This window comes from Vulpes vulpes, chromosome 7, assembly GCF_048418805.1.
Source record: "Vulpes vulpes isolate BD-2025 chromosome 7, VulVul3, whole genome shotgun sequence".
Classification (NCBI taxonomy): Eukaryota; Metazoa; Chordata; class Mammalia; order Carnivora; family Canidae; genus Vulpes; species Vulpes vulpes.
The window spans coordinates 17406750-17429611 of NC_132786.1; the positions used below are offsets into that span (position 1 = coordinate 17406750).

Genomic DNA, 22862 nt, shown 5'->3' on the forward strand with positions numbered 1-22862 from the left:
CCCCTTGCTTTCTCTGAATCATCAAGGAAGGAATCCACGAAATATCTCAGTTATCAATCAACTAACTTGTTTTATATCCCTACGCTGGCCTGCCCACCTGCGATAGGCACCACGACGCCCCAAAATCAGCAGGAAGCAGCTGGATCTGAATCGTCGCCCCATTATAACATAACAAAAAGATCTGAATGTTGGGCCAGTGAGACTGGGGACCTCAAAACGGCCGACCCCAGGCCAGGAACCTCCCAATAAGGCCACCTTGCTGCCCAATCCTAACTTAGCACACCAAGACCTGTAACCCTTGCCCTAATTGGAATGCCGCCCTGCCCCCATCTTCCCATAGAAAACTCTTTAGAGACCCCACTGCAGTTGGCTTGGGCGCGACACACCCACCCCTTGCTCTCTGCCTTGCCTGCGGTGCATAACCTAGCCAGAGAGTGCAGCCCATTAAAAGCCGGTTTCAACAAAAATAAATAAATAAAAATGAAAGCCTGTTTCGACCAACTTTTGACTGGCCTCTCTTCCAGATCACTACCAATCAGATTAAACCTGACAAAAACCATGGTCCTTTTGTACCAAACTGCCACTTAAAGGACTGCTCACACCTGGCGCTGGCCACCTCCCTCCCTGTCCAATCTCGGGTCCGCCCCCAGCCAGGACTGAGACGTGCCTGCGGCCTCGCCCGGCCGACAAGGCACACGCAGCTCACGCATTCGCTCAGCAAACACGGGGGGGTGGGGGGCTCCTCCCGCTGTGGACATCAGGAGCCCCAGGGGGCACTGCCCAGGCCTAGCCTCTGGTGGCCTCTGGTGACTGGAGGGCCACTGGCCGACGCTCAGCAAGCTGTGCCCGGAGTGCACGGAGGCTGAAGTGAGAGGCGGCCTGGAGTGTGCAGGCGGGGCTCAGAGGCAGGGGCGGCCTGGGGGTGGATATGCCGTTCCCATTTGGCAGCCAACTGGCCAAGCGGTGGCGGGTTCCTACGACGATGCTGAACGGGGGACACAATCTGCCCCCGTGGCTCCTCCAGTCTGGCAGGGGACGAGCAGCGAGAAGCGACAGCACCAGGCGGTCCGAGCCTCGGACCTCCTCTCCATCCACTGCAGCTCCTGCAGAAGCCGGGGGTCCTGGGGGCCCCCCGCAGGCCCCTCCCAGGTGGCTCCGAGAAGCACCTGCACCAGTCCTTTGGCCCGGGGCGCATCGCATCCCCTTGACTCACCTGGGCAGGCCGCGGCCTCCATGACGTTGGCCAGGGTCACGTCGTTGGACTGCACGTTGTACTGCCACTTGCGCAGGCCGAGGACCCCGCAGAGGATCCTGCCCGTGTGCAGCCAGCTCCATGCATGCTCAGGTCCACCTCAGTGGCCTCGGCCACCGACCTGCAAGAAACAGGTCACGGGCATGAGCTAGGCCCTCGTGTACACCCGTGAGGGGAGCCCGGACAGGTGGGAGCATGGGGTCCCCGCCCGGCTCTGGGACGCATGGCCACAGTCAGGTGCCAGAGGGAGCGCTGAGCCAGGTGACCAGCCCCTCTGCCACCCTGGTCTGTCCACAGGTGGCCCCCATGGCAGGTGTGTCCAATGGGCCTTCCACATGAGCGGCAAAGCCCAACCACACCAGGAGGCCGAGCAATGGCCCAGGACAAGGTGGCCGCGTGGTTAGCAAGTCTCCCCAAGGGAAACCACAGACATGCAGGGCCACCAGGCCGCCACCCTGGAGCCAACCCCACCAGCGCCCAGCCCGGGGCAGACCCCCACCCGCCCGGCACAGCAGGGGGCCCGTGAGCTCAGAGACCAACCTCCCTCCTGCTTCAAAACTGCGGTTGATTCCTGTGCGCCCACACCTTCTTCCTAGTACGACTTGGCCCAGCTGAGACGCAGCCTCCAGGGAGTCCTCCCAGGCCCTCACCTCCATCCCCCAGGGCCCATCTCCAGGGCCTTTGGGTGCCAGTTGCCCTTGCAGGAACCCCCTCCCCCAGCCCGTGAGGACCACGTCCCCCTTGGCCCAGCCTTCTGTGGTGGGGCGCCAATCACCGCACCCTCTTGTGCCCACCGAGGGCCCAGCCCCCAGAACCAGTGTTTCGCGTCGGGTCCGGGGCGCCCGGTGCACGTCCAGAAGTCCGCGTGCCACCACGGGTTACTTGGGAGTCTGAACGGATGTGTCCTCGATACCTATTGACTTTTACACGTGATGAACGTAGTTTCTCTCAATTTTAACTTTATCACTCGTTTCCCAACCTCCAACGAGAGGCGCCAAGACAAACAAAATGAGGTTAAAATTTGGGTTGGGATATTTTTAATTGTTTTGTTTTTTTGTTTTGAAATTTGCAAACAGAAAGGAAGACAGAGAAACCTGAATGAGAAAAGCAGGACACGGTCCATTTGAGCGTTTTTAACATTTCCGCCTCTGCAGCCAGGAAGGGGCCCAGGGACGGAGAGGCGGGGACCCACTTGTGGCACGCAGCACCCCAGCCAGCCGCCCACCAAATCCCACAACCCACACACCCTCACCTGCTCTGGAAAGCTCTGCCTCAAACATCTGCCAACAGATGCAGTCACCGAGACACTCACTTCTCAGTAAAAGGCGCGTCAGGGAAGGTCTCACGGAGACGTAACCCCAAACACCAGAGCCGGGGCAAAGCGTGTCCGGCTAATGTCTCCTTGGCACCACAGCGGCACCCGCTTGCTGGTGGCTGTGCGACCCGACGCTCTGTAGCCTCAGGGGCCGGGGCAGAGGAGCCGCGGAGGGGGGCACTGAGGCTCCGGCTGATGGGGACCCAGCAGAGGACGAGGGCCGGCCCGACTGGAGAGCCCCCAACCCCAGCAGTGGCGCCCACCCCGCAAGGAGGGAGCCCTGGGCCTCTGCTTCCACATCAGTGCCCTGCACGGTCTTGAACACAGAGTGTCCCAACGTTCCCGCCTGTTACTCCGACGCGAACCTGCCTCCCATGGAGTGGAGCACAAGATCGCCCCCACCCGCTGCACCAGGAACACACATGTCCTCCCGCCACCCCCCCACCACCACCCCCTAGCCTCAGGAGAGCTCAGAACCCTGGCGGCCAGGGCCTGCACCCACCTGCCCTTGAGGAGAGGCCGTCCATAACCGTGACCGTGTTCATGCAGGGGCAGCAAACACCCAGCCCCTCACACGCCTGTCCTGAGCTCACAAGTCCAGGGACTTTCGCGTTTGCAAACCGACTGGGTGTACTGCCAGAGAGGCAACACCCTCGGGGCGAGGGAGCAGCATCCCCAACCCTGAGCACCCTGGAACTGCACACAGGGTCTGCAGCAGATGGTCTAAGAATCCTACAACCGGCCCAAACCAGCCCCCGGCTCTGGGTCTCCCCCGTGTGCCGAGGACCCCCAGCTGGAGCCGAGTGCTCCGCGGCCTGGCGAGGGGCGTCTGCAAGCACCACCTTCCTGCCGGTCGCCCACAGCTCACTCTAGCCATCCGGGCCGTGGCGGGGCCTCGGGGATGCTGCGCCTTCGGGGCTCCGAGGGAGAAGACTGACAGGCCCTGCCCAGAAGGAAGCCGCCGTCCTCCCCGGGTGCCGCGGGCCCAACGCACAGCAGCACACAGCCCGGCCAGAGGCCAGACACCCGCCCTGGCCACTGCTCCTCGCTTCTTCTCGGACAAGGTTCGTGCTAACAGAGCTCCAGGCTAAACACAAATACACACGTTTGTGCACGTTTCTGTGTCAGACGGGGGCGGTGCAGCAGGTGAGGGAGGCCACCGGCAGGCCAGGAGTGGCCCCCCAGGAGCCCGTCCCTGCGTGAGGCCCACCATGCGGCAGACGCACACAGGCGGCACCCTGCGCTGGGGCCCCCAGAGAAGGGAAGAGGGTCTCATCGTGGGCAGGAGGCCGGCTCCGAGCTGTGGCTCTGGTGGCCCTCGCCCCTGTCCACAACCGGGACGGCGCCCAGCACACACTCCCAGTTTGTGGAGACAGAGACCGGGCCCTGGAATCCCAGGAGGCCATGGAAGCGTGGGATTCCACGCTGTGGGGATCCGGAGCCGACGCAGACGGCAGCCCTGGAGGCCAAGGAAGATGCCCACTGGCCCCGGGGTGGGCGGCCTCCGAAGCCAAGGCGGGGTCTCACGGCCGACAGGGTCGGGGAGCCTGGAGCTCAGCCTCAGCGGACAGGAGACACAGCCAAGGGGCCCCCACTGCCCCGAGTGAACGGAGCAGGGGCAGACAGGTGGCCGATCAACCTCTCCACATGGCACAGAAGCAGCCACGCCGAGGGGAGGTGCAGAACTCCGGGCTGGGGCAGCCAAGAGATCGTCACAGAAATCCCTCCGAGGCTGCCCAGGTGCGGCGATGGTGGGGCGCACCAGGGCAGGCCCAGAGCCCGCGTGAGCAGCCAGGCGTCCCAGGCACGCCTCCGGGCGCCTTTCCACCCAAGGAGCCCTGGGGGCAGCGGGGGCACCAGGTCCCCCCAGGAGGCTCCCAGCAGGGGCGGCCAGTGTACCGCCCTCAGGGACATCAACGGCACGAGCCGTTGGCGGCAGCCTGGCGAGGCCCTGCCGGGGACGCGCCCCTGACTGGCTGACGGGGGAGTGGACACCTGCCTCCCCGCACCTCCCCCTGCACAACCTCAGTTTGGCCCAGGAGGTCCCAGAACGACACAGGACGTGACCCAGGCCATGCTCCACACTGATGTGGCCGCGACATGAGAACTGCTGGGCGTGAGCCCCATGCGACGTCACATAAGACAGCACGGGCTGTGACACGAGGGGTGACGCGCGACAGGGCATACGTCACATGCTGACAAAGGACGCGATGTGAACCGCAGGCGTATTCGTGGCACGTGGTGCCCGGAGCTCTGATGGCTGGGACGTGGCCGGGGACACGAGAAGATGCCGTCGCGAGGGGGAGCCTCGGAACCCTCTGGGAGACGCACCTGTGCTTCCTGCCTGGCCCTGCCCACTTGCCCCAGCGCAGCTCCCCCTCGAGGGCAGAGGCTCCAGTGTCTGGATGCACGCTGGCCTCACCGGGGCCTCTCCCGCCCCCAACCCTGGTGCGGGCGCAGACCCGCCACCACTGGCACAGGGACCCACTGCCCGCAGAGCCCCCACCCTGTCCCCGACGGCGATGCCCGGCTCCGGGAAGCCACACCTCCACACCCGTCCACACTTTGGAGCCTCCTCGTTTGCATCTCTCTCTCTCCCCTTTCTTGTTCCCCAGACAACGCTGCTGCCGCCACTTCTCAGCTCCGAGTGTGGATGTTGACAGTGCTCCCTGTGAATTAAGCCCGCCCTGCGGGGCTGCACCCACCCCTCTGAGCTGCTGAGACGTGGGCACAGGGGTGCTACAGCCACCAGCGCAGCCTCCCAGCCCCACGCCGTTCCTACCCCGACCAAGGGTCCCTAACTCTTCATCCTGCTGCCTGATGGGACGAGATAGGCTGGCTGAGAAGTGGACACGGCCGGCCCGCGGTGTCCAGGCGACGCGCACCTGTTCCCTCGAAGGCCCCTCGGCACGGGACACCTGGATGCCAAGGCGCGCAAGGCTGAGCACGGGCAATTCCTTCAAGCGGAACCCGGCTGACTCCCTGGATGCCCGGCCAGGCTACGCGACAAAGCGTATTTCTTCCCGCCCCACTAACGCCATCCCGACAATGCCCTGGATGGCCACGGTTGAAGAAATGCCGTCCCAGCAAAATGCAGAGGAGGGGGTCCCAGAGGCACACGCGCCTCGCCATGCGGCCTGGCTCTCGGAGAGTGGACGGGACAGCGCGGGGGCGGTCGCCACGGGGACGGTCGCCGCGGGGCACTCACGTGATGGTATCGATCATGTGCAGGCCCATCTCCACGCAGCAGTGGGCATGGTTGGTCTTCGGCTGGGTGAGGCCGGACACGCAGTAACAACAGTCGCCGAGGATCTTCATGTGGCGACAGTGGTTCTCCTGGAGGGGGAGGGGGGGCGACAGGAGAAATCCCAGGTTAGTGACCCGCCCGGGGCCTGGGCACCTGCACTTTCACCACCAGGTGCCAGAGACCACAGAGCGTGCAGCACGACAGGCAGGGGACCCCTGGGAGCCCAGGGCAGCCTCAGGAAGGTGAGCGGCCCCCAGGGCCGTGGTTAGGGTCACCCTGGGGCACTCACCCGGCCCTACACCTGCACTCAGCCCGGCTCCCACGCAAGGGCCCCACCCTGCCCGCCCCGCGGCCCAGCTGGCACACCCACACAGCCCCAGCCTGGAGCCAGCTCTCTCTTCCAGGGGGACCAGCACTGCTCCCCTCCTGACCACCACCTCAGACCATCACCTGCTGGCCCCTGTGCATGGTGCCAGACACCCCCGACACCAGCCCCTGAAGGGCAGGTGCACACACCTGAGTCCTCGCGGCTGGCCTCCACGGGATGTGTGGGCGGCTGTCCATGAAGAGTCACCTGCCGGGGCCCGAGCTGCAAGGGACGCACCAGGGTCTGCACCCTGACCTCGCCACACAGGGTCATCTCAGAACTGCCACTCTGGCACTTTGCAACAGTAAGAGTGTCGCGCCCACCTCGCCGTCGCCCGGGGGCAGACTTCCTAGCACCTGTCACACACTGACCCGCCGCTCTCGGCTGTGATCATCCTCGGACACTTCCGTAAAACTCCCCTCTACGTCCCTAAAATAGCAGGCGGCCTCACAAAACTCCTTCCCGCGAGTGGCTCAGGTCCACGGGTGTGACCACGAGATACGACGGAGACGCTCTCCAAAACGCATTCACGCGTTCGTTCAGAGGGGACAGCAAGCCCGCTACACGTTAACGGAAGTCGCAAACTTCACGAAAAACGATGACCTTTTCCAGAATGAACACAAGCAGAAAGAAGCGTGGCCGTGGTCACACGGGGAGTGTCGCGGGTGCCCTGGGCCCACGGGCGACTGCAGCCCCACTGAGAGCACATCCCCCTGCTTCTGCTCATGCTGCCCTCCGCCTGCCCAGAAGGACCGACCCATCCTGGTGTTCTCCGGTGCTACAGGTTGACCTGAGAATTCACCGTGAGAGCCCTCAGCTCCCGCCTCCTGTAACCCCACCCACGTCCCACGTCAGAGGACAGGGCGCCTGCCCGGCCCCCTGGGGCTCCCCCGTGGACTGCAAGCTGGCCGCAGGGACGTCCGGTTCTGACCACTCAGCCTCCGGGGGACCGTGGCAGCCACCTGTTAGGACCCTGCCGGGCTCCCTGCCTGTGGAAAGGAGCTCCCGGGTTTCCCGCGGGAAGGTCGGGCCGGTGGCGTCCTGTCCTCTGCTGGTGTTGGGGAGCCGGAGCCAGATGGCCGGAGGCAGACGCCCCCCCGAGGGAGCCGAGGGCCGGGCCCCTGGGAGTCAGCTGGCCTGCATTCCTCAGCCATGCTTGCCAAGCCTCCTGCCAGCAGGCAGCCCTGGGCTCTCTCCGGGCTCTTGCCCCACCGTCCCCATCGTCCCCAGTGGGCAGGCAGGCCAGGACGCCCATGCAGGCCAAGGACAGGGAGCCCTCTCCCAACGTCCCCTGTCCGCAGGCCTGGGGCACAGGGATGGCACGAGACGCCACCGCCAAGCCTCACCCGTGTCCTGGGCGTCAGGACGTTCTCCCAGCGATCAGCCCGGGGCTGCAGGGTTTCAGGATAAGGACGGCCTCACACCTTCTACGCCAAGACTCCCACACCTACTGTAGGGTTTGCCTTGGATTCAGGAGCCTAGGATCTTGGGAGGCTATTCCCCATCCCTGCCCCTGTGGGACTGTCATCTCCTGGGCCTCCAGAATGACGGTACCGGTGCCCACGAGTGTGCACACAGGGACCTTGTGGGCCTGGACGCATGTACACACCAAGGAAGAACGTGGTGGGAGGTATTTCCTGCATGGGACACCCGCCCCGAATATCATAGATATGATACCACAGTGGCCTGGGGACGTCTGGAGGAAGCACCTGCTAGGATAATCCCTAACCCACAGACAAGGCAGGCCATCCCCGATGGGCACAACGGCTTCTCTGGGGTGGAAACCTGGGAAGAATGGAAATTTGTGTCTGACCCCAGGTGCATTCCCAGGCTGGGGCCCTGGCTGCACACAGCCCTTCCCTGGGGCCTGTGGAGAGGGGTGCGCTTGTGTCACTGTGTACACACAGCCCATTGCCCGCGGGCGGGGGGGGCATTGGGAGCCCTTAGCGCTGCTCCTGAAGCTTCCTCCAGGAGTGGACTCAGGGAGGGGGTCCGAGGCAGTGAGGTCACTTCTTTCACAACAGAGGCCAACAGAACTTGGAACCCTGCACCCGGGCCCCCACATTCTAGTGCAGCCCCACCTCAGGCTCACTTTCAGGAGACTTCTGCTACTGAAAGATGTTCCCTAATCAATTTCCCAGTTCCGACGAACCCCAGGAACCCCAGGGATGCGGCTGCTTCGAATGCTGGAGACGTTGGTGCCACCGTCAAACTCAACGCCTCAGGGAGTTTTTCAGGAGGCGCCGTAGGGTAATACAGAGCAGGCCAGGCCAGGCCAGGCCACCTGTGCCAGCCATCCAGGGCAGCCCCATCCCCTCCTCTTCAGGGAACCAGGGATGTGTGGGCAGGTCGCATCCAGGATGGAGGACCGTGCAGGGCAGCAGGTTCCCCGGTGATCCCTTCAGGGTCACCCTGAGGTCACGGTGGGCAGGGTGGAAACAGGATTCCTGAGGTGCCCTCTTACCCGACTAGGAGTTAACCCAAGGCCCTGCAGCCGAATCCCTTTGCTCTCCTTGGGGGAGGTGTGTGCCCGCTGTGCTGTGGTGTGTCTGCAATGGAGTCAGCTGGGTGTGCGGCCCGACCGAGGCGGCCAGACCGGGCGCTGAGGCCTCCTGCCTGGCTGCCCCACACTGTCTTTACAGAGCTCCACACCGGACATACAGAACTCCACACAGGACATACAGAGCTGCACATGGGACAACGGGAGGCGGCGGAGGCAGGAGGAAGAGGACATCCCCGACACCCCGGTGGTGATCTGGAAGGAGCCCAACACATCTTACGGAGGCCTGCAAGAGTTCAAGGTGAGTGCAGGGGCTGGGGCCACCCGACACCCAGGGCACCGATGCAGCAGGAAGGGCCCCGGGTCCCAGAAGCCAGCCTCTGCTCCCCTGCGCTACCCCCTAGACTTCTGCTGCGACAGGAGTCTGGATTCCCCTCCTCCCCAAACTTGCCCCCATGGGCCTGCCCCTGCCTGGGCCAGATGCATGCAGAGTCCCTGTGCACAGAATTGTAGAAATATCAGAATAGAGCCTTCAGGGGATGCCTGGTCGCCCAGTGGTTTAGCGCCTGCCTTCTGCCCAGGCCCTGATGCTGGAGACCCGGGATCAAGTCCCACCTCGGGCTCTCTGCATGGGGACTGCTTCTACCTCTGTGTGTCTGCCCCCCCCTCTCTCTCTGTGTGTGTCATGAATGAATAACAACTTTTTTTTATAATTAACTCTTTTTAAAGATTTTATTTATTTATTCACGAGAGACAGAGAGAGAGAGGCAGAGACACAAGCAGAGGGAGAAGCAGGCTCCATGCAGGGAGCCTGATGTGGGACTGGATCCTGGGTCCCCAGGATCACGCCCTGAGCTGAAGGCAGTGCTAAACCACTGAGCCACCCGGGCTGCCCACAAAAACTTTTGAAAAAGAGACACACCATGTCTCATCGCACGCGGTCTCCAGTAGTTTGCACTGTGCTATGCTTTCTCCTAACTGGTGCTCCCAGGAGGCCCCATTGGCCTGACGTCCTTTCCTACCTTCTCCAAGGCTGGAGCATGGTCCTGGTGAGTTGGGAGACTTTTCCCCAAAGGGACACGGGGCTCACTGTATTATGTCTATCGCTCTGCAGTTAGGTTTTGAAGGAGCGCATCCCTGCCCCCCCTCCCGGGGTCAGGCACAGGGGCCTCGTGTGCTGCACAACATGTCAGAAGGCCAGTTGGTTCCCACAGCCACTGAGCCCTTCACTGATGCAGGACTTCGATGCGATTCCCTTCTGTTGCCAAATCACAGTACGGCGCTGAACATCCTGCAACCCTCAGGCCCTGGGCCCTCCCACCCAAGGAAAGGTCTCCGTGTGGGCACCTGGAGACAGGGACGTGTGGTCAAATTCAAGGGGTGAAGCCGTTAATGCAGGGAGGTGCTGTCAATACTCAGCTGACAAGGGGCCCTGGGATACTGACCCCTCCCACTTGAGATCCTTGCATTGATCCATATTTTTTTTTAATTTATCCTCTAAGATTATTTCTTTACTGGATAGCTTGTCCGTTTAAGAGACAGACAGAGAGCAGGGAGCAGAAGAGGGAGACACAGTCTCCTCAAGCACACTCTGCCCCAAGGGCAGAGCCTGCCAGGGGCGGGATCTCAGGATGCTGAGACCATGACCTGAGCCACAACCCAGAGTCAGATGCTAAGTGATTGAGCTGCAGGTGTCAAGCCCCAAGTTCCTGCTGTGGGCACTTCTGCCCCCCCCCCCCCATCCCCCGCAGCCACTGAGAGCTCGGGCTTTGGCCTGCGCTCCAACTCCCAGGTGGTCTGGAGGCTACAGTGCAGGCTGCACGTCCCCTCTGTCCCACCTCAGGCTGAAAGGGCCTCAGCCCTGAGAAGGAATCGGATCTGCCCGACCACCCCCAGCCGGAGGGAGCGGCTGCAGCAGGAGGTAGAAGAACTGGTGCCTGCCTTGCTGCGCTTGCACAATCTGTCCCTATATGACTTTTTGAATGTTGTGGAAGAGTATGGCACCCCTGAAGAGGTGCTGGACCTGCTGTTTGCAAAGTGAGCTCCCTGACCCTCCACAGCCCAGGGGGATGGGATACCTACTGGTTGGGAGTCTTGGGGAACGTGGCTGAACTTCCTGGCCCCTGGGGCTGCTGCTCCGACTGGAGTAGAGTCACAGAGGGCCTAGTCGGGTCCTGTAGGGCAGCCCCCGGGGCCTGGCCTGTGGCAGGTCGGCTAGAGGGGCTGTGCTTGTGCTCAGCAGTCTTCGTTCTCTCCCCATGACAAAGCCTGTGCCGCCTCCCCACTGTCACCAGGGTCTTGAGCTGGCCTCTTTTGCCATTGAAACGGAGTCCACCTGGGATCTGTATCCTGGGGCATTTGGAGTGGAGTAGGGTTCCCCGGGGACACCTGGGCACCCAGGCCCACTTGGATATCGGCCATGGGCCTGGCCGGAGCCCTTTCATTCCTTAATCATTCAGAAAGTTCCAGCGGGTGCAGGTACTTCTCCAGGAGCTGCCCGTGGCCCAATGCACAGAGCTGACGGCCCCCCAGGGTTCTGGACTAGTTGGGGTTCAGAGGGTGACAGCACCTATGAGGAGAGGTTGGGTCCACAGGACGATTCATGTGATGCCCCCCGCCCTCCTCTAGATATCGATGCATCGTAGCTTCCTGCAAGAAGGAAGGAATCCGGGACCAGTGGGAAATGTGAGTGAGCTCTGGCTCATGCAGGGGAGCCTTCCCTCTCCAGGAGGGCCACGAGGGGGCTGTGGGTCGGAGGGTTCTGCTGGACCCCTCATCGCACACGTCTTCAATTCCTGTGACAGGGCAGAGGTCTGAGGCCCCGTCAGGGAAAGAGCAAAGGAGAGCCGTGGGTGGGGTGCGGGCTTTGTGGGAGAGCACTGGGACGCCAAAGGGACCTCCTCCATGCCCATTCCCCCAACCCTCTGTCTGCCCCACACCTGGGACCCAGAGCAGAGGGTGTGGGGAGCATCGCACTCACCAATCTGGTGGCACCTGGACCCGGGGGCACGGCAGGTGCTCAGGAGAGCCAGTGAGGGCTCACGGACCAGTCGGCCCCCGCCCGTGGGAGATTAGAGTCAGTGGAAGGACATCCCCTGGGGGCCCCTCGTGAGTGAGGCTGGGCAGACCCACAGGAGGGAAGGTTCCCCGGGAAAGACAGTGATGGTCACACTGCTGGTCATGGGCTCCCATGCACAGAGGCTTCGTGCCAGCCCCTCCTCAGTGAGCAGGGCTGTGGCAGGTAGGACCGCCAGGTGGCAGGTGGACAAGGAGCAGCACTGGCCTCCGACAGCCCCACGCTGGGGGCCTAGGGCCCCGGTTCCTGCAGGGCTTCCCCGGGACACCTCTGTGTGAGGAGCCCTGTCTTCTGACGCCTCTGCCCACCTGTCCCTCCCCAGCGCCCTGACCTCCTTCCTGACCATCTGGCTGGACTACTATGAGGAGGACTTCCACGATCCCCCAGAATTTCCTGCCCTGACAAAGCTGCTGAAATTCACAGGGCAATATGTGCCAGGCTCAGTGCTCGACTGTCGTGTGGAGCGTTACCGTTGCCGTTTTGTAAAACTCCATCAAGTGGAGTTTGAGGGTGGAGGTGAGGAGGACTGGGGTGGCTGAGTTGGGGACAGGGTGGGCCACACAGATCAAGCCTCCATGCTGCTGGGCCGGGAGCACTGGATAGGCTCACACCCCATCCCCATGGACTGCAGTTTGGGGAGACCTCCCAGGGCTCTTGCACTCACACACGTTGAGCGGTGGGTAGCGTGTCCTTGATTTGAGAGGGACGTGGAAAGTCCATCCTGGTGATGATACTTTGTCTTCTTGGAGATGATACTCTGTCTGCGGACCCCAAGCAACACCCTGAACCACCCCAAGAGCATGCCAGGGCTTCGACGGTGGGGCCTGCTGCACCTTCAGGGTCTCAGGGGATGGAGCTGGTCCCAGCTGCTGGAGCTGAGCGCTCGGCCCGAGGCCTGACGTCAGCTGCTGTATACAAGGTAAGACACGTGGCGGTCACACCTCTGAATCCCTGGCCTGAGCTGGAAGAGCCACCTGCACCCTTGGGAGCCCTGGAGGCCGAACGGGCCCCACCACCGGCTATGGAGGTCATCGATGTGCCAGTGGAGCAACCGGCTTCGGACTCCGAGCAACAACCTGAACCACCGCAAGAGCCCCCCCGAGCCCCGACTGTGGGGCCTGCTGCACCTTCCAGGGCTCAGGGGAAGGAGCTGGTCCCGGCTGGGGGAGCTGAGTGCTCGGCCCGAGGCCTGACGTCAGCTGCTGTGTACAAGGTAAGACCCGTGGGGGTCAGACCTCTGAATCCCTGGCCTGAGCTGGAAGAGCCACCTGCACCCTTGGGAGCCCTGGAGGCCGAACGGGCCCCACCACCGGCAATCGAGGTCATCGATGTGGCGGAGCAGCCGCCTCACTCAGGGGAGCAACGGGCTTCGGACCCCGAGCAACACCCTGAACCACCGCGGCAAGAGCCCGCCCGAGGCCGACAGTAGAGCCTGCTGAGGCTCCTGGGATTGAGGTGATCGAGCCGGTCCCGGCTGATGGTGCTGAGGGCTTGGCCCGAGCCGGGATGCCAGCTGCTGTGTTCAAGACGAGACACGTGGTGGTCAGACCTCTGAATCCCTGTCCTGACCTGGTAGAGCCACCTGCACCCTTGGGAGCCCTGGAGGCCGAACGGGCCCCACCACCTGCTATGGAGGTCATCGATGTGCCAGAGCAGCCGCCTCACTCAGGGGAGCAACCCGCTTTGGACCCCGAGCAACACCCTGAACCACCGCAGCAAGAGCCCGCCCGAGGCCGACTGTGGGGCCTGCTGAAGCTCCTGGGCCTGAGGTGATCGAGCCTGTCCCGGCTGCTGGTGCTGAGAGCTAGGCCTGGGCCAAGATGCTGGCTGCTGAGGTCAAGCCAAGGTACCTGGTGGTCATACCTCTGATTCACTGTCCCGATCTGGAGGAGCCACCTGCTTCTTGGCCACCCCAGAAGGAGGAGCAGGTCCCGGTGCTGGCTCTCGAGTTCATCTCGAGTTCATCGAAGGGCCGGAGCTGTCACCTGCCTCAGTGGAGCCACCAGCCTCGGCCCCCGAGCAGCAGCTTGTGATGGCTGCAGCACAACTGAAGCCTTCCCCGCCCCTTTCATTGTGCTGTTTCTGTATTTTGTGTTTTTCATAAACCTCTATAATTGCTTCATGAATTTTATTTGTAATAAAGGGTAAGTTAACTTTGTACAAAATTGACTCTGATGCTTTTAAATTATACATCGTGGTACTTTAGGTCCATTCACACTTCCAAACTCGTTCTATGAGGCCAGCATCACCTTAATTCCAAAACCAGACAAAGACCCCACCAAAAAGGAGAATTACAGACCGATATCCCCGAAGAACACGGATGCAAACATTCTCAAGATACGAGCCGACAGGATCCAACAGTACATAAAGAAGATTACTCGCCATGACCAAGTGGATTTATCCCCGGGATGCAAGGCTGGTTCAACACTCGTAAAGCAGTCAGTGGGATGGATCACATCAACAGGAGAAAAAACAAGAACCAGATGATCCTCTCAATACATGCAGAGAAAGCATTTGACAAAATACAGCATCCATTCCTGATCAAAACTCTTGACGCTGTAGTAATAGACGGAACATTCCTCAGCATCTTCAAAGCCATCTATGAAAAGCCCATAGCAAATATCATTCCCGATGGGAAAATGCTGGGAGCCTTTCCCCTAAGATCAGGAACACGACAGGGACGTACACTCTCACCACGGCTACTCAACATACTACTACAAGTCCTAGCTTCAGCAATCAGGCAGCAAAAAGAAATAAAAGGCATTCAAATTGGCAAAGAAGAGGTCAAACTCTCCCTCTTCGCAGATGACATGATACTGTACCTAGAAAACCCAAAAGACTCCACCCCAAGATTGCTAGAACTCATACAGGAAATTCGGCAGCGTGGCAGGATACCAAATCAATGCCCAGGAATCAGTGGCATTTCTATATACTAACAATGAGACTGAAGAAAGGGAAATTAAGGAGTCAGTCCCATTGACAATTGCACCCAAAAGCATGAGATACCTAGGAATACACCTAACCAGAGAGGTAAAGGTTCCCTACCCAAAAAACTACAGAGCACGTCTGAAAGAAACTGAGGAAGACACAGAGACATGGAAAACTATTCCATGCTCCTGGATTGGAAGAATTCATATATATATATATATATTGAAAATGTCCACGTGACCCAGGGCAATTTACACATGGAACGCAATCCCTATCGAAATACCATGGACTTTCTTCAGAGAGTTGGAACAAATCATCTGAAGATTAGTGTGGAATCAGAAAAGACCCCAAGTAGCCAGGGGAATATGAAAAAAGAAAACCAGAGCCGGGGCATCACAATGCTGGATGTCAAGTTGTACTACAAAGCTGTGCTCATCAAGACAGTGTGGTCCTGGCACAAAAACAGACACATAGGTCAATGGAACAGAACGGAGAATCCACAAGTGGACCCTCAACTCTATGGTCAACTAATATTCGACAAAGCAAGAAACACCATCCACCGGAAAAAAGACAGTCTCTTCAATAAATGCTGTTGGGAACATTGGACAGCCACACGCAGAGGAATGAAACTGGACCATTCTCTCACACCACCGAACACAAAGAGAAACTCAAAATGGATGAAAGATGTAAATGTGAGACAGGAAGCCATCAAAATCCGAGAGGAGAACACAGGCAACACCCTTCTGAAACGTGGCCAGAGCAACTTTTTGCAAGATACATCCAGGAAGGCCAGGGAAACAAGAGCCAAAATGAATCACTGGGACTTCATCAAGATGAGGAGCTTCCGCACAACACCAGAAATGCTCAACAAAACTAAAAGACAACTCACAGAATGGGAGAAGATATTTGTAAATGACCGTCAGATAAAGGGCCAGTGTCCAAGATCTCTAAAGAACTCATTCTACTCTACAGCAAAGAAACCAACAATCCAATCATGAAATGGGCAAAAGACATGAACAGAAATGTCACAGAGGAAGACATAGACGTGGCCACCAAGCACATGAGACAATGCTCCGCATCACTGGCCATCAGGGAAACACAACTCAAAAGCACAATGAGATACCACCTCACACCAGTGAGAATGGTGAACATTAGCCAGACAGGAAACCACAAATGTTGGAGAGGATGTGGAGAAAGGGGAACCCTCCTGCACTGCTGGTGGGAATGTGAACTGGTGCAGCCACTCTGGAAAACTGTGTGGGTGGGGCTTCCTCAAAGACTTCAAAATAGAGCTGCCGTGCGACCCAGCAATTCCACTGCTGGGGATTTACCCCAAAGATACGGACGCAGTGAAACGCCGGGACACCTGCACCCCGATGATTATTGCGGCAATGTCCACAATAGCCACACTGTGGAAGGAGCCTCGGTGCCCACCGACAGATGAATGCATAAAGAAGATGTGTTCTACCTATGTAATGGAGTATTACTCAGCCAATAGAAATGACAAATACCCCCTATTTGCTTCGACGTGGAGGGACCTAGAGGGTATTATGTTGAGTGAAATAAGTCAATGGGAGAAGGACAAACATTACATGGTCTCATTCATTTGGGGAATATAAAAATTAGTGACAGGGAATAAAGGGAAAGGAGAGAAAAGGAGTGAAAATATCGGAGAGGGTGACAAAACATGAGAGACACCTAACTGTGGGAAAAGAACAAGGGGTAGTGGAAGGGAAGTGGGTGGGGGGTTGGGGTGACTGGGTGATTGGAACTGAGGGAGGCAGTTGTTGGGATGAGCACTGGGTGTTATGCTACATGACAGCAAACTGAACTCCAATAAAAAAAATCGTTTGAAAAAGAAGGGTGAACCCGCGGCGCCCGGCCCTGCGTCTCCACACTTGGGGAGCAGCATGGGGCAAGCGGGACGCAGGCCACCCGCTCTCCTCTTGCTGCTGCTGCGTGGGCTCTGCTTCCTTGTGCTGGGCCCGGGGAGTGGGTTCTGGGCCGGCTGCTGCCGAGGGGGGCGCGGGGGCCCTGGCCTTCATCTCTCTTGCACACCCATGCTTGTGCTCTCGCTTCGTGTGTGTTTGTGTGTGTGTGAGTCTGCCGGCTGCTCAGCCCCGTCGGGGAGACCAGACTGGGGCTCTTGGTCGGCGCTGCCGGATGTGGGGACACCTTCCCGAGTAGGCCACAGACGCAGCAGGAACTGTCCTCCCACGTCCTCTGTGGGGCCTGGTCCTTGTTGGGGAGCCGACCGGATGCCCTCGGGAGACACAGCCGCGGCCTCTCCTCCTGCCTCTGCTCTGCCCGTGGGGCCTGAGCCACCCCAGGCCCGCAGGCCGCGTTCGCGCTGCTCCTTGGGGCTGTCAGCTGGCAGGTATCCTGGGACCTTCCCTCGGGGGCTGTCCTGGGGGCTGAGGAGGACTCCTTTCAAGGTGATGGTTCCTCCAGAAACGGCCCCCTTCAAAGGGCTTGAGTAGGCGGGAGCTGACTCGTCGGTTGTGTGGGGGCAGGTTTGTGGCTCGAGGTGGCCAGGAATCGGTGGGGATTCCTGAGTATGTCCGAAGCAGCCCCTGGGAAGCATCGGGTGGCTCTCGTGCCATGGAAGGAGGTGTAGACACCAGGTGGCTGGAGGAGAATGGCCAAGGCGGCGCAGAGCTCTGCCCCCATACTTGGGCCGGAGCCTGTTGCTGGAGCTGCTGAGACCCCATCCTCAGGGTCCCAGGATTTGCCAACCTGTCCCACGTCCCAGGGCTTTCATGGCACGCACGTGTGTAAGAACCGGTCTCGATGGTCTCGTCGGGGTCTCCTGGTGTGACGACGGGGGACGTGCACCGTACCCCATCTACTCGGGAGACTGGGGAGCCATGGACGCCATGGCCCGTCGTCTTCTCTATCTGACGTCATTTTCAGTGTTGTGTTTTGGCCCACCCCGCCTGCCGTGGCAGCGGCTCACCAGCGTCAGAGTGGCGGGCTGGGGCACCAGGCCATGCGGCGGATGGCGGGCCGTCCTCGTGGGTGTCCTCTGCCCATTGCTGCCGGCCTGGGCCCTGGAGCCGGCGCAGCCTGCGTGTTTTCTCACTTCAGATGCGGCCGCCTCAGATTGGCCACTGAGCTCCGTCAGCCAAGGTCCGCGGAGACCAGGGTGCCCGCCCGTGAAGTCCCCTCTCCAGTGACGGTTTGCAATAAATCTGTATTTAAGCACTTCGGCGTCCATGTGTGTCACTTGCTTCCAAGACTCTTCTCTGCGTGTGTGCGTTTCCGGAACTCCTGCCACGAGGTCCCTGGCTCACGGACAAAGCAGACGCCAAAGTCGGGGATTCCTCAGTGTCTTCTGAACTGTGTCTGCTCTAACCTGTGGTTTTCAGAAATCTCATGAGCTTTCAAGAAAAAAGGATTGTCGTTGCAGAGCTGACACAGGTCTCCAGCAGGTTCTGAAAAGCTGAACTGAGCACAGGATCCCGAAGCTTCAGCCAGAGGACACCCCACCCCGGCACCCCGTGGAGCGAGTCTCGCCCTGCGGTGCCAGGCTCACCCATCTGCCTGCACCCCCCCCGGGCACAGCACTTCGGCTGCACTCCAGTCCCGGGGATTGTGCTCATGGGCAGGCTCTGGCGACGCTTCTCGAGTGAATGGAGGATGCGTGCTGGCATTAGTGCACAAGTGCCCAGGACCAAAGATTATCTGCCAGGGAGGAGAGGTCCCATCTTTCAACAGTTTGCCCCAAAACGTGTGGGAGGGAGAACGGTCTCCATGTTCTATGTAGAAAGGAAGTGTCCGGGAGGCGGCAGTTCTGGTGTGGAGAGGAGTGAGCCCAGGACTGCCCACCTGAGGACAGACCCGCAGCCACCCGGGTCTGCCCCACAGGCAGGCTGGTGCTCCCGTGGGCCTCCCACTGGCACCTGTCCCAGCCTCGGAGAGTGGGGGGGTAACACCATCATTTCAGGCTCTGCTCCCCGCTCAGCCATCTGCTCAAGCACCAGGGGCTCTCCCTGGGTGTCATTCTTTTTTTTTTTTTTGGAACATCGATGGGAAAAATGTTATATCTTGAATTTTTGCTAATATCTAACTGGGATTTAGCATTCCCATCAGTTAGGAAACATGTGTCAGTTCCTTTCTTTTTCCTTTGTAAATTGACTTTTTATTGGTGTTCAATTTGCTAACATATGGAATAACACCCAGTGCTCACCCCATCAAGTGCCCCCATCAGTGCCCTTCACCCCGTCACCCCCACCCCCCGCCCACCTCCCCTTCCCCCACCCCGAGTTCCTTTCCTGGATGTGATTCTTGAGGGCTGGCTGGCCTCCAGAGGTCGGCATGCGTGCAGCCCGACATCTGCCCTGGCTTGCCCTGTGCTGCTGAGCCCGGACCTGGGTACAGCCTTATGTGTTCCAATAGCCCTGAGGGGACCAGGCCCACGGATACTGGAGCCCAAGCTGAGGGGGGTACGTGGTGAGTGTCACCCCGCCAGGACGGCAGGCACAGCAGCCTGGCGGGGCTGTCCCGGCTGGGTGGTCTCCCGTCTGGCTAGCATGGAGGTGGAAACCAGGCCGGGCCTGCCGCCTTCTCCATCATGCTGCTTCCAACGCGGTTTAGCCAGAGGCGGATGCACTCGGGGACGTTTACATGCAAACACGGTGTGAGGGCCACAGAGGAAGGCATGACCCTGAGGCTGGAGTTGGACTGCCCGCCCCCCCCGCACGCTGCTCCAGTGGGGCCTCCCTGCCTCTGCCATCCGTGTGGCACAGGACTGGTACCACCAGACGCTCTGCAGGGCGGGGGGTAGGCCCCTGGCGTCATTTGCCGACCGATCCCCAACAGCCCAGGCGCTTCTCCCCGAGGACGGGTCCTGGTATGGGTATAGCGGTGGGGCGGCTGGTGGTCTGGGGCAGGCTCTCCTGCAGGGCCGGTGGTTGGGAAGCTTCCCAGGTCAGGGCCATCGCGTGGCCTGGGGCTGGGTCTCCTGGCAGCCCGCAGCAGGGGCCTAGGAGCCCTCCATCATGTGCCTGGCCTGCAGAGGGTCTCGGTTGGCAGGTGCCACGGAGGGGCTGCCAAGCAGGAGCTTGTGCTCGAGCTCAAAGGCGTAGGAGCCCCGGGGGCCACCTGTCAGCTGTCTGTTGGTCTGGGGGGCGGGTCCCCAGCGAAGAGGAGCTCTGCTGCAGAAGCAGCCACAAGGCTGCGGGAGAGGGGCCACGTGGGGCCCCACACAGCTCTGGGGTCCTCCTTCACCCAGGGTGCTCCGGACCCCTGCCATTTCAACCCCCAGGCGCATGGGCATCTGGCGAACATGCTGCGTGTAGGGTTTGGGGCAGCCCGACGTTGCATGTAGGGAGACGGCCTCTGGTGGGGAAGGTGCCAGGACTCGGCCGCGCCTCCTGCCTCCCCACACCCTGGACCTCAGCCTCCCACAGCAGCTGCTGTAAAGTCCTGGGGATACCTGCTGGCTCAGGGCTGCCTTGCGCCCCGGGCGCCCTGCTTCTCTGGCTGGGTGTGTCAGCCCTCTGGGTCACTCATGTGTGGAATTCAAGAAACGAAACTGATGGGCATGGGGAAGAGAAGGAAAAATACAATGAGATAAAAACAGAGCGGGAGGCAAACCATAAGAGACTCTTAATCCCAGGAAACAAAGTGAGAGTCACCCGAGGGGAGGTGGGTGGGGGATGTGGTACCTGGGGGATGGGCATTAAGGAGGGCATGTGAAGTGATGAGCACTAGGTGTTATATGCAACTGATCAATCACTCCATTCTACCCCTGAATCTCATACTACACTATATGTTAACTAACTGGAATTTGAACACAATCTAAAAGAAAGAATGAAAAAATCACACATTCTTGTGTACAGTGAACAAAGAACTCTGCATCCAATTAAAAAAGCAGTAATGGGGCACTCGCTATGTGCATCATCAGTTACCAAGAACTTGCTCACCACAATCTTTCAGGTATTAACAAATCACAATTTCTAAGCTTTTTATTAAATCAGGGACTTATACTTCCTGAGAAGATACACACATACTTACATGGTGCAAGCCAAAGCCTCCATCCCAGCAACCAGAAAAGGCTGGTTACGCACAGATGTGCTCCTGGCGATAGTCAGGAAGCTGTCAGATGCCCAGAGCTAGGTAAAGGATCCGTGCAGAGGACAGAGAGCCCTTCCCTGGGGAGGCTGATGATGGGGCACCATTCTGTCCCCAGGCCACTTGCCGATTCCAGCTCAGGACATCAGCTCCACTGGGATAAGAGGACACCACCACCATACAGTGACACACTGGAAACTCAAGGAGGCCAAGATGCAACGCTGACATTCCCATAGGACGTGTGCTTTGGCAAGGTGGGAGGTGAAGGGGACGGGACCGAGCGAAGCTCACCGTGGCCTCACAGTACCTACGGGATGGGATGAGCCTCTGCTAGCGAGAATGGGTTTCCCACAAGCACAGACCCACCCACGTGGGAGCTGCCAGACGACTGAGCTGCATGGGGCAGAAGACTAAGTATGACGCTCCAAATCCCTGAAAGGACTAGCTAGTGCTTGTGAGGCCTTCCAGTGCTGAGGACAAAGAGCCTGCTTCTGCCTAGTGGGTCTCAATCAAAACACAGAGTGTCCACAGGGGAAAAACAGGGACAAATTACAGGGGCAACGACGGCCAGCTCAATGCACCAAAGAGAAGAAGGGACTATCGACCAACCAAATAAACCATCTGGCCCTCGATGTTCTTTCATTCACCGTGTTAGGCACACATCCAAAGAATTACCAGAAACGTACACGGGAAGGAAAATGCAACCAATAATTCAGAATAAAAATAAGCAAAGACTGTCAAGTAAGTAAGATCATCTTGGTAAGAGAAACAGGTAACAAGATGGACAGAAGTGGATGCAACAGATGGAGAACTGAATGAGAAGAGTGTAATGCATATGAAGAAATCACATGGATATTCTAGACCTATGAAATAAACTATCTTTCATCAAGCATTCATCGATGGCTTAACAGAAAACTCGGATGGCACAGGAAAGGACAAGATTGGTGGGTTCTGACACAGAGCACACAGACAATACCAAAACCGGAGAGCAAGCAGAAGAAGCAATGAAAAGAACAGAAGACACACGGTCCACTGCAAAAGGCCCATCATACTTGTACTTGAGGTCCCAGGGAAAGAGGGACAGAGACAGAAGCAACATCCAGAGAGAGAACGGCCAAGGATCCCAAACTGAAGAAAGACACCAACCCCCATATTCAAGAGGCAGAATGAAAACACATGTGCGCTTACAGGCACACACAGCACATGCGTGCACATATACACACAGGCACGCATCACACACAGGTCACGTGATCATCAAAATACAGAAAAACAAAAACAAAAGGGAAATCCGAAAAGCAGCTGTGGCGGGGGGTGAGGGTTGGGAAGAGACACCGCCTTCAAAAGAACAGTACGTCGTGTAGAAACACAATAGGGGAAAATCAAGTTCTGGCCATTTGGGGTTTGGAGGGAGACTGGAGGAAAATAGTATATTTGAATCAGATTTTTAAAAAACCTTTTAGGTAACGCATTGAGTAGTCAGCGAAGCATTCAAAAATTTACGACACGTTATTTAAATTTCACAACTTTCTGAACTAAATATTATTATTACTTCCTTTTACACATAGAAACTCTAAGCTCCTTGCCAAAGGCCTCACAATTCCCAAATCACGGAACGAAGACACAGGCCCAGAGCGGTCTGAAACAACGGTGATGCTGGCAAACACTCTGCTACCATAGTGCTTCATGCAAAGAGAAGGAGGCGTGAGCACTTGTGGAATGATGGAAGAGTTATAATATGCAAAGATTAAAGACCAGAAAATAAAGGGGGTGGGGACCAACTCAAAGCTGCAGGGGACAGAGAATAAAGCGGTGTAACCAAGTTAAAGTGACAAGTAAACAGGAAAACCGTGAACCCCGCTTGCTCGACGCAGTGAGCGAGAGCGATGGAAACACGGCATTTGATCAAATCACACTATTTACTTTTTCTCTCACTCTGCTAACAGTTTAAGACCACGGATATAATGATACAATACGATTAGACTTTAAAACACGTATGGGGTTTCATTGCATAATCTTAATGAATTCTTTGAAGACAACTCAGTAGATCAAGTGGTGAGATCACTAATAGAAAAAATATAAATCTTTTTTAATAGTTAAATGAT

At 58.6% G+C, this 22862-nt stretch overlaps 1 protein-coding gene across 3 annotated transcripts in view; it reads right to left on the reverse strand.

Moving 5' to 3' along the window:
• The window catches only part of LOC140599792 (adenylate cyclase type 1-like), a 235942-nt gene that overhangs the window by 156673 nt on the left and 56407 nt on the right, over window positions 1-22862 (reverse strand). For 2 of the 3 annotated variants that reach the window (XM_072765003.1, XM_072765004.1), the window contains exons 4-5: window positions 5776-5903; window positions 1214-1373 (exon numbers count right to left, since the gene is read on the reverse strand). The exons of the other annotated variant lie outside the window; for it this stretch is intronic. In XM_072765003.1, the coding sequence (XP_072621104.1) occupies window positions 1250-1373; window positions 5776-5903 (252 nt within the window). In that variant the 3' untranslated portion in view covers window positions 1214-1249. The remainder of the gene's footprint in view (window positions 1-1213; window positions 1374-5775; window positions 5904-22862) is intronic. 3 annotated transcript variants of the gene reach the window in all.